The 15,590-nt window shown below is 35.1% G+C and overlaps 1 protein-coding gene across 3 annotated transcripts in view; it reads right to left on the reverse strand.

Annotated features, from left to right (window-relative positions):
- The window catches only part of LOC118268162 (tolloid-like protein 1), a 117,668-nt gene that overhangs the window by 67,182 nt on the left and 34,896 nt on the right, over nt 1–15,590 (reverse strand). For all 3 annotated transcript variants that reach the window (XM_035582491.2, XM_035582492.2, XM_035582490.2), the window contains exon 2: nt 4,779–5,039. In XM_035582491.2, coding sequence (XP_035438384.2) covers nt 4,779–4,983 — 205 coding nt within the window. In that variant the 5' untranslated portion in view covers nt 4,984–5,039. The remainder of the gene's footprint in view (nt 1–4,778; nt 5,040–15,590) is intronic.

Below are 15,590 nucleotides of genomic sequence, written 5' to 3' on the forward strand. Positions count from 1 at the left end.
TTTCATATACTGAGCTCATTTCAATACTCTGAAAATTCGAAAAAAAACTAGCAATATTTTGTTCGACGTGGAAATCAAACCAGAGACCCCTTGCCGGGTAGCACTTGGCGCCACTTGGCCAAAGAGACATTCTACTTTGGATTATTATACTATTTACATATTTGTATCTACTGCATTTTTTTAATAACTGTTATTACTATACCTAATGTTATGCAAATTTTAGTATTCCAATCACACTGTTGAAATGTTTATATTGATAAACGGATTAGCAGGTTCACACGCGTTTGGTTTATCATCACGCTGCGTAAACATGACATTCACGAGATTCACCATATAATAGTTTATTGTTAAACGCACAAAATAAATATTGTTTTGATATGTTGAAAGTATTGCAAAGACTAGAATGTAAATGAGTAACAGTGGGCGTTGTTTGTATCGCTATCTGTTAAGGAAAAATATGAGTAGTTGGGTACTTAATTTCCTGTATTAAACGCAGTATGAACATTGTTTCATACTGCGTTTAAATTAATTCCACACGTAATTGTTCTATAGATAGTAACTACTATCGATAGTAAATGTCTGTTAGATGCTTTATATCGACGGCAAAATACCAGTACCCTAACTGATAAATGTCCAAATTTTACACAAATAGAAAACTTTTAATTTGTTGGGATTTCATAAGATAGTAACAATATTGATTAATTAAAAAAAATATATCTGTTTGGAAGTATTAATACTACTCCGTAGATATCAGTTTTTTGCAACCTTACGAACGTAACGAAAGTAAAATTAAAACATTTATATCAACGTCGGGATTATAATGAACGAAAAAATTCCAATAAAACATAGTTTTATGATAATATATCATGTAACAAAAACCTAAAACCTTCCACTATTACTACCTCTATAAAAAAATTTAAACCCAAAATACCGATTCCTTTGTTAAAATTATACTTGACCAGGGTATAAAAATGTTGGCCATATTATATAAGTATAGCGACGTTTTTACACAAAGAACAGAATGTCCGTAATACATATTCTGGAAACCGGACTCATTTTTCGACCGGGACAAATTCTAACCTCTAAATATTTTATGCCCACGTACTTACACATAAAAACCTAGTCGTAAACGACAAAGATTAATTTGTTCTCGTATGTACTGGGTACGAACAATATTCTTATAACTTTTATTGTATGCTGTACAAGTGTACGTACTCTGTCTGTGGTCTTTAAAAAGTTTTATTACTTTAGCTTCTATTCTGTCTTGTTTTTTGAACGGTTGTAAGCGATCTGCGTGAAGTTTTTCAAATTGTGATGTTGGGTTAAAAAGATAATTTATTAATTTTCTCATTATACGAATGTAGCATCGTGACTGCTTCGTTAGTTGAGTGGTCGCCAGTGCAACTGCTGGGCAAGGGATATCAGGTTCGATTCCCGGGTCGAGCAATATATTACTGGGCTTTTTTCAGTTTTTCGAAAATGTCTCAATAGTAGCACTGAGTTTAGAATTGGGCCCAGTATATGTGCACCTCTGCCTGCCCCTCCGGGAATAAAAGGCGTGACGTTAACGTTGACGAATATTCGTCACGCCTTTCTATATTTTATTGCTATATAGCAATAAAATATAGAACTGGTCGATTTGGAAGTCATTGAAGAAGAACTACGTCAGGAGAGGACATCTTGTGGCTAATTAAGTAATAATAAAAATCTGAAATAACATAAGATCTATCGTAGAAGAACCTAGTTTAGTAACTCTTAAAAAATCCCTAGACAAAAAACAGGAAGGAGTCTATCCTTCTTTCCTTAAACAAAAACTAATTGTTTGATAAAACTTTTCTCTAAAAGAATTTCAACCTTAACTATACGGAAGTTAAGTAATAAATCCCGTGCCATTAATTGCGAGGTCTGTTCGCGAACGAAACCATTAAATATTGTGGTGAATGGTTCCGTGAAACGCCCACAAGTGAACGGTGGGCAAATTAAATCGGTCTTATTGCATTCAGCTGCAGTCCCATTCATTCAATGAACTATTTATTATTTAACTCAGAATCTTAGGCATATTTTATACTTATACAGAGTACTAAGTTTATTTTGATAATGTGTTTATAATCACAATTGGTAATCCCTTTTTTGTGCCCTGACTAATTCCTTAATCTAAAACAGATGATAATTTACCTTTAAAAAATCAAATAACTGGTAGTAGATCCAAATTCATAGTATATCAAAATGAAAGTTTGCTACGCAGCGCTACGACGTGCTACGAGTTTTAATCGCGTAGCCGTTCAAGCGTAGCGCGTAGCACGATCTACGAAAAGACAATCTTTGACTTACATTACACGCTTCACCAATTTTATGTAAAATAGTAGATAAACTTCAACATTTAGATTTATCCTTATTATAAACTGAGAATTTACTGAATATTTGAAAATAATTTAAAGTTTTTTTTTTTTCGTTCACCTGCATTCAGAATAAAAACATGTCGGTTCCAATCTCGTTTTTGGCCAAAAAAATATTGAATATTTTTCACGCAGCCTTCAGCACCGTTGCACGCGACAACAATCAGAGCTCGCAAAGGTAAAAAAAGAACAATTTCATCGTTGATCACGGTGACGGGTGTAAAAACCGGCATCCCACCGATTTTACGGTTCACTTGATGAGGGACCGCTTTATTGACATTAAAGGTTTATAGAGTGCCAGATTCCAATTTAGTGCCGTGCGACCGTTTCGTACCGATAAACTTTGACGGTTTTTTCATCATCCATTGCGTTGTGACGCGTTAATTGTTTATTTTATTTTATTTTAAAACGACAACGGCCATCCCTATTTATTTGCTCGCCAGATGGAGTTGATTCCGTTTTAAAATTGTTTATTTTAGCATCTGGCTGAAGCGGTTGTGTAAAGAGTAAACGAATGATTTTATGTTGACATAATATTTATGTAAACTTGTCTTGGAGGGATTAGCAAACACGATATGTACCTAGCTTCTTCTTTTTATCCACATAATATTCCCATATATCTATGTAATTTAGTTCCTCCCAAAAAAGTAATAAATATAAAAGGAACACGAACAAAGCAGTACCTATTTTTATAACAACGAAACGTATCCTACCCAAATATTATTTTAAAATAAAACTCGGCCAACCGAATTTCACTTCAACGAAATTTCACAACTTACTACGAAAAGCACGTATTTAAATAATACAAAAGAGTTTGAATTTAAACTTTTTTCGTTTTAAAATGGCTGCTGGAACTATTCCCGCGACTACGGACGGACAATGTAGGGTATTTAAATCTCGCCAGAGAGGTACCATTAAAAAGTACTAAAACAGAAATCAACGGCGAGCGATAAAAACAAACCCTCTTTGCTCGCTCCAAAATGTAACTCAAGTTATAAGAAATAGCGTTACATTATTGGTTATGTTGGTGAAATTTTGTAGATCGTACATAATATAGAGTAATATATTAATTATTATGCTATTGACTCCCTAACGTAATTGTTTGACGAGGAACTCGAATAGTTTCAACCTATACTAGAGGCTCATATTCATGAGCAGTATTTGACTCATGCATGCATGAGCAGCATTTCAGCTGTGACGCGGCGATTGTCGCGCTGCTGCTCTTAATTGTGATTGTGGCGATTGTGAGATAAAACTACTGACAAAATGTTTGCTACATAAAATATAGAGAGTACAAAAATGCATTATTTAAAACATATAATATAATCTGTCTCATACATCAAATTAATTAAGATACAAAATTGGGTAGGACTTTAACCCCCGCTATCACACAACCCTTACACCACACTACCCTGGGAATTGTGTCAAATTCCGTGCGGATGTAATCAATGAGAATTATAAGCTGTCCATGACGTAAGCCCGGCTATCTGCCGCCTGGCCGGTAGCCGCTTTCACGGATTGTTTGGTCCAATTGCCCGACACGACGGCAATACTGTTAAGGGGTAACGTTAAACGGTTGAACGGACTGCCCACCTCACATAAAGATGGAGTCAAATGTTTTGGAAATTGTCATAAAACTTCCTTATCGCCTTATGACAGGTTAGGAGACTGTAGGCTGATCTTAAGTGTTTTCCAAAATAGCTACAGGTTCACATAATACATGAATGCTAACTGAAGTTAGGACATAAGTTTAGTACGGGGCAATGAGTATCATTTTCACCGAAGCCCATTTTCACCGGGTCTTACCTGAGAAGGTGAGACTCCCCATTAAGATCATATCGTGTTACATAAAACTAATATAGATTCATTTATTTTCTCAGAAGTATGAAGTATAATGGATATTTACTTCCTGTTGGCTTGAATATTAAATTTTGATGCAACAATCAAATTAGTGCCTCAGAACACAAAAGGCTTGTCTGTGCGAGCGGGACTCTCGTCACCTTTTTCTCTCATAAAACGTCAGCAAGGAATTTGTCTACATTTGATATGTGTCTCGTCCCAATATCACGGATTTATATGAGCGAAGAAGAAAGAAAAAGGGTCTAAAACTGTCATTTTATGTAACAGACATAAAAAGTTCAACACCTACTGAGTTATATTGCGAAGATGTTTGTTATTTGTTAAAGGAACGTAGAAGGCTTTATCTGTACGTATTAGTTTAATGAGCGTTTTTATTTTTAAATCTTATTTCGTTTAAAAACGTTTTTTCACACAGATTCACCACGACACAAAATAAATTCTTGTGTAAAAATAAAAAAAAACCGTGTTCAAAAATAGTCATCATAAAAATATGATAAAAATATTTTAAGTGAAAACACTTACCAGCTTTACAAGGATCCATCCCAAGGTCTCCAGAGTCTTTATGATCAAAATGTGTAGATAACAATTCTTCTATGGTGTACTTGTGTGGTTCTTGCCTCCCCTCCACCGAGCTTACTTCAAGCGTAGCACACACTATTATGGTCAGTAACGCGCCGGCCGCCGCAGCGGACGCACGCTTATGCCGAAAAGTCATTACGTTAAGCATTTTTGTTTACACTTGGTTAAACACTATGTCATATTCTTATTAATTTGTGAATATATCTGAAACAAAGAAAGGTTTCAATTAAAATTACATTAATAAACTTAATCAAAATAGTTTTATTAATAAAATGTTAATTTATACATTTACAAACTGTTTACAAATTATTAAAGATTATAACGGCAAATAAATTGAATTACGTTCGTTATTAAATATTTCATTCACAATCAAAAGGGTTCACGCTTTAGATTATGTCAAATAAGATGCTATTGAAAGACCGATCAAATAGATGAAACGAGAGCTTTATTTGTGAAATTTCGAAATCGAAGTAAACACGAAGATCTTGTTGAAAACTTGATAATATAAAGAAAGGACGAGTTTAGCAATATTTTGTAAAGACTTGATGTTTATAAAAGCTTTAATTGATTTTTGTGCTATGTATGTAGCTTTTTTTAAACATTGCCCCACACTAGAATTTTCTCCTGGGTCGTGAGTTCACATGCACATAACACCCAGCCCCGAAACAACAATTTATGGATCACACAAACAGTTCCGTGCGGGAATCGAACCCGCTACACGTTACATGGCAACCAGTTGCCCAGCCACCGCGCCAACTGTGAAATCAGATTTTATTTGTAGGACGCATAATTCCTATTCGCTATCCGATTTCCACTCAGACTTTTACAAATCCTCTTTTATTTATCTAGACGCCATAGGGGAAACTTTTTACCCCAAAACTGAAAATAAAAACTTCGTTCATAAATCTGAACTAACTCTGGGGTATGCGAAAATATATGTTTTAGGTAAAACACAATTAGGGATAAGTGATGTGCGTGAATCATACGAGTTTTTGTCTGTGTAGAAGTTGATTCGTCATCCGAGAACATTTTATTGTTGTGTTACTACTTGTGACAGAAATATTATTATGTTAGAGAGAGACAAATTTATGTAATGTAAACGAATTAAAAAATAAAAATCTAATGTTCGTTTTTATTTACCTGACTAAAATTTTAAGAAACTCCTGTGATACTTTGATTTAATTGATTGAAATGGAATTAATAATAATTAGATTTTTACCATCCTATAAGTGACACCCATCAGTATAAGGGGTTAGTTTACACTTGAACTCTCCAATGACTCGTATTGAACTACGCTAAGTAACTCTTAGTTAAGCGATGGTTTAGGGGTTGCGTGGTGAAACGCCATAAGATTAAGTACCTAATATGGAAACGTCAGCCGGAATAGCAGGTGGTCTACTGCAATTTGGATCTAAACAAGACACAATGTATTTTTACTGACTCACATATAATAGCGTCAAGGGGTAATTCCAATCTATTTGCAAAATCTTTCATGTACAAGTTTCTTATGCTAGCAAATTCAAATGTGTTCATAAACGTTTAATCCTTCCTTCTTTAAAATGGCACTCGACAAGTATGTCAAGGGCAAAGATCTCTTTGGATTCGGTTTCTTATTGTGCCATTTTCAATAAAGTCATATACCATACAATAAACCCTCGCTCAGAACATAGCAATAGTAATCAATGAACAGTTACAATATTTATAACCACCTACTAATATATATATTTTAATATTTTATAATATTAAAGACATAAGTACTATAATAACATGACCTTAATGATTTTCGCGGATACTAAATTAATTATTATGTTATCGGGTTACTCAGTGTTTGACGAGGGACTCGACTAGTTTAAAGCCATGCCAAATTGGCTCATATTTTAACGTGAGTCCAGTTCCATCGTCAATCAGTTGCGTGATAAAGTGATAACATAATTAATTAAGTAATACATTTGTCTTCAAAGGTAAAGATTTGTCCCCATAGATAAGTACCTATGCAAGATTTGTATACAACATACAATAACTTTTTACTAGTCCCAATGGGACTAGTAAAAAGTTATTGTATGGTGTATGTATTGGTAATGACCAAGACTTCATCCCAATCAGTCTAGCAGTTAAAGTTTCCACGTGTAACAAACACCAGTTAAAAAAGAACACCTATTATTGAATTAAATCTAGTACTTGGAAATAGACTAAATAAACCTTTAACCGAGTAAAATGTTTCTACATTAAATTGTACAGAAACAAAGCGATACTGTGCCGCAAGACAGCGCTCACCATTAGTGGAACTTACCACTGATACTTGCTTTGCAAATATTTGTTTTTGTAGTCTGCATTTACTCTGGTACCAGTGATAGAGAGCTCAGTAGAAATAGTTTCTCTTGCTTTGTTTAGTAACGATTTACTTGGCTTATGTATTTCTAATCCTTGTTAATGATAAAGTGTTTGTTTGTTTATCTTTATTTCTCTCAATAATGAAGCAACTTGTGAATGACTTATTATGTGACTCTACATCTTGCTTGCTCATTCTTACAGTAAGCAGGGATTTGCTTATAGCAAATAGTTAGGTACATAGGTTTTCCTCTATTTTATTAATATTAGAAAATTATATACCACTTAGGGTGCTTTTCCACCAGGAGACGAGAGACGTGCTATGCTACGTTGCTGTGGATGCGTTTGGCTTCCACCAATCATATTCATTCGTACACACAGCTTAGCACTGGTGGTAATAGGTTCAATTAAGCTATGTTTTTATATAGAAAGATGCGTGCTAAGGGTGACTTTCCTACTATCGACATATCGCATACTCAAGCTGCGCATTTTAATCGCACAGCTACATAGCTTAGTATCAGTGGAAACCGTCACATAGTTTCACAGCTTAGCTATTACATCTTCGTAACATAGCTACATAGCAAATCTCTGGTGGAAAAGCACCTTCAAAAACAAATAAATTATGATTAACAGTTCTAGAAAATTTACTAAAGTCGATGTAACACGAGGTTATTTGCGTACCACCTGACATTTACTTGCTCTTTCAATCGCGGTACAGTCACCTACACGTGTATGTAATTCGAGTCGATCTATTTAATTTGTCTGTACAGAGCAAACTTTGCCCCGCAGGCAAATGGAAGTAGTTATCGAAAGTTGAGATATGTTACAGTGGGGTGCTATAAATAGCGGGCAGCTCTGTGTAATAATAATGTTTGTTATAAATACGTACACTTATATTTATATCAGTTCTCTAATGTTTAAAAACACTAGCTTTCAGTAGCTTCGCCTGCGTCCCCGTGGGATAAAAAGATAGCTTATACACTATCTATATACAAAATTTTATCAACTTCCGTTCAGTAGTTTTAGCGTGATTGGCGGACAAACATCTAAACGTACGAATGCTTGTGAGTTTGTATGTATGTTTGTTACTCATCCACGTCAAAAAAGTAGCTGAAGGGATCGGGATGAAATTTGTAACAGGGATAGAGTATGGTCTGACACTTTTTACCCCACGGCCACGTTCACGACCGCGAGCGAAGCCGCTGGCAGAAGTTAATTTATAAAATTAGTGTTATAGTTCTCATATAATGTCATTTTTCATATGCAACTCTTGATAGATGTTAAAACCAATTAACTTCGTCTTTAAACTTTTCTATATTTTTTAAAGCTCCTTGGATTTTTATTTCCACAAAAACCATATTTACATAATACGAAATATGTCCTAAATCACAAATCCATTCTAAGTCCAGAAAATACATTTACCAACATACATAGATTTACTAAATGCATTATACATACATCAGCATTCAAATCACAATAACACTTTCACCGAAACCCTTACTACCAAAGTGTCAAAGTATCCGTTAGCCAAACATTCGGACCAAACATTCCAACTTTCGCACCTTCCCTTTGAAGTTATTCCATTAGTCGACGACCGCTTAAAACGGGGGAAAACGTCCTTAATAAATAACATCGACGTCCACTCAAGACGTTTGTATATACATAAGTGTGTATGTATGTCTGTATATATTCCATCATGATGCTTTTATCTCTTGCGAGGTCAAGGGGCCCGGCTCAAAGCTGGGCCGGCCCTAACCTATCCACGTGGTTCAAGTGGCCTCCCCTACTCACTTATCATCACGACATTCCCTCTTGAGGTTAGAAAAACGGTTAGTCTATATTTAATATGGAATGTGGAACGTACGGACTGAAGGGCCGCGTTTGATGTCGTTTTTGAGAAGGTATTTTTGGGAGATGTTGCTTTGTGTATTATTCTTTGGATATGTTGGTGATTAGGTATTGTTAGTAAATTATACAGCATGCCTTAGAATTTAAATAATTTAACCTATTGGTTTGTAGATACAGAATAATAAATAAGCGTGTCATGATAAGACATCGTTTTCAATAAAATACATAATCTTAATTATTGTAATTGTTATGGCTTTTTTATTTTTTTTGTGTGTAGCGTTAGGTTTTATTACGTATCTGTTCGAGTATCTACAATTTTGTACAGATTTACAACCAGTCATAACAATTTAGGTAATTAAATCACATCACGTCCAGGGGTTACGTGATACAGCGATTTGTCGATAACTCAAATCTATAATAAAAATTACGAATCAGAAAATGCTCGTATTGATATACATTATAATATAATTTTTGTAGACTTTGTTTCTGACAGGTAAATTAATGCAACTAATACATATTATAAAGTCAAAGTCAAAAGCATTTATTTCAACTAAACCACTTTTAAAACGTCAACAAATAAATAGTCTGTCAGTCTGTCCGTCAGTGAAGCTAGGTGCTCGTTCCAAATCGTTACTTCGAATAGAATATAAATGCGAAAGAAGTAAGTCTGTTTATTTGTTACTTTTTAACTACTTAAGCAATCTTATTGAAATTTTACATCTATTTAGATGGAAGTACGGAAAAGAACATGGGTTAAAATTTATAGGAACAAAATCGCACTTAAAAGCTAGAAATCATAAAAGTAAATAGTGAAAAGTACTCGTTTCGAAGGCAGCGGTCACCGTCCTCATTTAGGGCATTGACACACGTGCAAAAAGCCTCACGATTGTTAGGCCAGCGTGATTGACACCAGACCTCAATTGATAAGCCCATAGGTTCCGCTGATATGTCCTATATCACGCTTGATTGATTCTCTAGCTGTCAATTAATTGGTACACTTTGTATTTCCAGCAGCTCACGGGTATCGGGAGCTGCGGATTACCTAGCGGGTTTACCGGGGCTCCGGTTCGAAAAGCAGGAGTAGGAACGGGGTGGTTTTTAGTCAGTAAGAGTCTGACACTCCCTCTCGCCTCGCCTTAGGCGAGAGAAGTCATTGGATGATTTTCCCACCTAAAAAAGCAGCTCACGGGTCACTTCATTCATGTAAAAAATATCTTACTTTTTTAAAGGTTTCTTTTTTCGAAAGAGCAATGACGTCACGATCTGGCTTTGATATTTTAAGTATAATGTTAAACAAAATATGAATATTAGTAAAATGGTGTAGGTCCGGCATAAAAGCAAAAGTTAGATTTTGTTATAATAAAACCTACTTGTTCAAAAGTTTTAATTGCATGAAAATTGGCTCTGCAAATTCTGAACTAATTTTGTTGAAAATCAGATAGCGGTAGTACAGGATGTTGTTAGCACGGACTATTTGCTATTCGTCATATGGGCTTGAGCTTAAAAATCTATTCAATATTCTAAACTCTTTCCGTGCGGCCAACTCGCCAGTTCAAAAGTATAGGGTTAGAAACTTGGCTCTACACGGGATCTGATTACTTTTTGACAGTGCGAGCTATATGGTTTCGTCTTGGCAACATTTAACATGAAATGTTTTTGTGGGATTTCATTTCTTTTTGTAGGTTGCTTATGATAGAAAGATAAAATGAGCGACAAATTCACCTACTAAACTACTAAATTTATAAGAAAATTGCAAACGTAATCCTAATACTTTTTATCAATGAAAATTAAAACACTAGTATCTAAACCTTTACCTACTAAACTACTAACAATTAAATATTAGGCAAATAGTTTTTTTCTCCGCGATAGCAAACTTTTAAATCACCGAAATATTCCGAAAACTTTTCATTCAACGAGACAACCGTCAACGACGTCTGCCCTCGCGCGTCTGCCCGCGTTCGGGTGCCGCGCTCGCTGACGGGCCGATTATTTTTAGCTACTGCGCGGGGACGAGGGGGCAGGCGGCGGGCGTTGGCGCATACTATACTTACGATGCTTATGTTCAAAAGTATAGGTTGATTAATAAACACTTACCGAAGTGAAGTGTAGTAATATTATTCATATCTAAGTACTTATGGGTAGGATAATGTTTTGATTTGATGAAAAGTTTGTGTTCTATGTACTTGTGTATAATTTTCAGATCTCAAGCAGGAAATAGGGAATTAAGTTTCCCTATTTTAGATTTTTACCCCTCCGCGGCCGCATTCAGACCTCTAGCGTCAAAAGTTGCGGAAGTCTCGAACAAACTTTCATCCCCTAGTTTAAGGGGTTGGGGGTAAAAGTTCCAAGTTTTAGGATTTTTTTGTTGTTTGGGTACTAATACTAGCTTACATACCAAATTTCAGTTTTCTAGGACTTCAGGAAGTACCTTAAGAATTTTGTTGATCATCAGTGAGTGAGTGACGAAATCGGGGTATTTTAGATATCAATAAAATCTAAAGTATAAGAGCTATGCAATTGAAACTTTAGAGGTTTATTAAGTCTACCACTGACATTATATCCTGAAAATTTTGTTTATCTGGTATAACCCAAACTCAAGTTATGAAGGTTCAAAAATACGACGAAGCGCTTCGAGAAAAGGTAGGTAGTGCCCTTGCGCTTGCGCTTCGCTTGGCTCGTCTTGGCGGGGGCACTACCGTGCCCCCAGATCTTACTTTTTTAAAGGTTTCTTTTTTCGAAAGAGCAATGACGTCACGATCTGGCTTTGATATTTTAAGTATAATGTTAAACAAAATATGTATATTGGTAAAATGGTGTAGGTCCAGCACAAAAGCGAAAGTTAGATTTTGTTATAATAAAACCTACTTGTTCAAAAGTTTTAATTGCACGAAAATTGCCTCTGCAAATTCTGAACTAATTTTGTTGAAAAATCTGATAGCGGTAGTACAGGATGTTGTTTTGTAAATATACTGCCGCGTCGTCCTCTAAACTGTAACCAAATTCATTTTTCACCGCAGCAATCTAGGTAATGTAACTGCGATTGAATTAAAGTGGGTAAATTTCATAACGCCTCAAGCTGTCTTCTCTCCTAGTCTTGTGTCCTTGACAGCGTCAGTACCTAGTGCTGGCAAGAATTCCTCCTTAACTGACTATACTAAATAACAAAAGGTTGGAAGCAATGTGACTGTCTTAAATTATTATGAAATCTCGTTTGTTATTTTTTACATTTCGTATCAAATTAGTAATATCAAAGCTTGCCTCTCTTTCTCAGCAGTTGCCAGCACCACCACTCGTTCAACATTGGTAGTCGTCATAATAGTTACGATTATCCCTAAAGTCATAGCTATTCCCATTTAAAGCCAGACTAATATTCACTTAAGACTTATGGAGTTTCTTGCTCGTTATTCTCCATTTGAAGCTACACTTTGGAACGAGCACATATTATTATTTATTTATTTATTTGTTGACATTTTAAAAGTACCTATTTATGGTTTAATTGGAATAAACGATTTGACTATTGACTTAGAGCTGACTTTGATAGACTTAGAGATAGTTCAACAATTATTAGGACATCATACTCACTTATACACGATCATCTGTTTAGTAACATAACAAATAGCAAGCCAAAGCTAATTTAAAATAAACAAAATTAATGTTCTACAAAACATCTCCTTTGTAACAATGATTAGCGGTTACAAACTAACTTGGTAACTTAACCCAACTTTGTGAACTTAAGTGTAACTTAAGATAGTTGCAGCTTTGTAACAGTGCCATGTTTTTTAACTCGGTAACAATACCCGACCGATTACGGAAGGTTCAGAGTTAGCTATTGTTTGAAAGCGTGTTTATTGTTTTACTTGGCAGAGTTTAGACTATTATCCTTGGCAGTATAATAGTCGTATATCTTACGTTAATACTTAGGTTAAGCGTAGGTGTTAAGTTGAGATATTACTTGGTATATGAATGTATGTGTTGTTGTCCCTGTCTTGTTTTGTAAGTTATTGGGAGAATGAAAGAGATAGGAAGATAAGTAGTACGTGTTAAATTGTATTTAATTTTGTTTATCACGGCTCATTATCAATTACACCCTTCTCTTTTAGAAAAATATCAGTTAAGAATATAAAACCTATCTTATACTGTGTACTTTAAACCGTAGAGAACAAGATATGTATCAGAAAATAATGTTAAATAAAATTACTAAAGTATGTTTTGTTGTACGGCCCAAGGATTTTACGAAACGATAATAACTTGTACGTTTAGTACTAAATTTCCTTCCAGGCATCTAAAGTTTTGCGACAGTCTAATTTTCTTAAATATAAATACAAAATGGCCATGGAACAAAACGGAATAAATATTTAAAAGTAGGCTACAATTATTATGAATTCTGAGTGAACAACAATCACAATACATAAACATTTTAAACTTCTTATTCAAATAGTCACAAATAATATCTTCAAACTTATAATTAGAAATTATAAGCCCAGGTTTCCTCACGATATTTTCCTTCACCGTTTGTCAGTGGTGTCTAAATAATGTTAGAAAGTACATATAACTCGGAAAAAGCCACATTGGTACTTGCCGTTGGTAGGTTTCGAGCTTGCACTCTCATGCATGAGAAGCGAGCGTCTTAAATCTTCTATACTTGCTTAAACTAGACATATATGTGTTGGGAAACAACACAGAAGTCAATATATCGAAACGTGATGGTTTGTCGAACAAAAAATGTTGTCATCGAAAAAGTTCATGAAACAGGATAAAGCGTTGTGGACTCCAGTGATAAGCCGTGTGCCGTGGGTCAGGGCCGGAAGATACAGCCGCGTGCCGGTCCGGTCGACGGCAGGTTTTTTATGTTTTCAACGAGATATGTTTACTCTCACGGTTATTGATGAGTCTAATGACTGATGACTGGTGGTTGATAGATTTATACTTTGTTTTTAATCGACGCTTTTTTTTTGTGTGGGATTTGGTTTTAATTATGTTCCATAATATTCGTATTTAAGTATTATATAAAGCTAAAGAGTTTGTTTGTTTGAACACATAATTTCCGAATCTATTGATCCAAATTGAATAATTGTTTATGTGTTGGATAGTCCATTTATCGAAGAAGGTATTAAAACATCACGCTGCACTCCGCCATTTTTATCCCCGAAGAGGTAGGCTGAGAAGAAACGAAGAGGTAGGTTATAAAAATGGCGTGACGATACGATGTCATAGGCATATAAAACACGTAATCTTTAACATTTAATTAGGTAACCATTGAGTCTGAAAATATCAAGAGTCGTAAGTAGGGTCGAAGATGGGATGTGAGATATCTCAGTAACAAAGGTCGATATAACACATACATCATCCATTGAGAAGCTACTGAACTGCTCCTGGATAAATGGGTCCACTTTAATCGGATTTCCAAGTCCCGTAGTGCTAAGTGATTCGATTGGCTGTTACAATTATTGTCGGATCTTTACCAAAGATTGGAGCAGATTGGGATTCAGTTTGTAACATCATGTCTGGGTTTGAAAAGGGGTAAATGTTAGTTTGGTATGGGTAGTTACATCTGTATTTTACAACGATAGCGGGTCTTTTTATTGCATTTTTTGTTTAAAGGCGAATAAACAGCTACATTATACAAATTTAACAGAAAAGATAGTAAAATTGAGCCACTTACAGATTCACACAAATAGTGACTAAATAGTTAACGGCTAAGATAATTATACAGTGTATAGTAGCAGTTTTAAATCCATGGTAATCTTCAGATCTATGACCTATTATCTGACTCGAGAATGTAACCTGAAACCACTTGCTCTGTAGCTACAATTTTGACCACTAGAAAAACAGGACCAAATAACAGATACCAATTTAAATACAGTCCAAAAGTGTGTCCATTAAACCGAATTATTTAATCTGTCACTACTTATATACTCACAGTGCAACTTAAAGGTCATATTTCGTGCACGTGATGTTTACGCAGCTCTGTACAAAAACGACACAAACTATCCTAAAAGTATTCAAGTATATAATACATTATCATCGCAACAGCACGTTTGTTCTAAGTACCCACAATCGGCATGCCTAATCAGCCAATGTTCTTTGACCTTTACGTTTAAATTCATACACGTATCTCCATTCCACAACACAAGGCATAACCAACCCTAACGCTCAGTAGTTGGGTTGGTTTTCGAGTGAGTGCTACTGGTACATAGGACGTAACGATACGCAACATACTGTGGAGCATTGGTCACTGTTATCAGTGGGTGATAAGAGTGATACATTCCAATAATAAAGTGGATGCTTTCTTTGTATTCAGCCAGTTTGTGAGATTCGTTATAACTTTGTTTGTTTGTGCTCTTGTTTTGAACGAGTCAGAGCAGAAAAGAGCAGTAGTTTTGGAAATACTCTTTCAAAGATTTTTAGAATAACGTTTTATTTATTTATTGGTTTTGCATGTGTAATTGCAGAACTAAACGTTTACCTCGGTTCTGGTAACGTACTATGGCCTTTTTCAATTTTGGAAATTCTTAGTTTTAGGACAGCTAGAGAAACTCGTTTCCACGAAAGATTCTTAACATATCGAACTGGCGAAAA

The sequence above is a fragment of the Spodoptera frugiperda genome, chromosome 29 (assembly GCF_023101765.2).
Source record: "Spodoptera frugiperda isolate SF20-4 chromosome 29, AGI-APGP_CSIRO_Sfru_2.0, whole genome shotgun sequence".
Taxonomy (NCBI): domain Eukaryota; kingdom Metazoa; phylum Arthropoda; class Insecta; order Lepidoptera; family Noctuidae; genus Spodoptera; species Spodoptera frugiperda.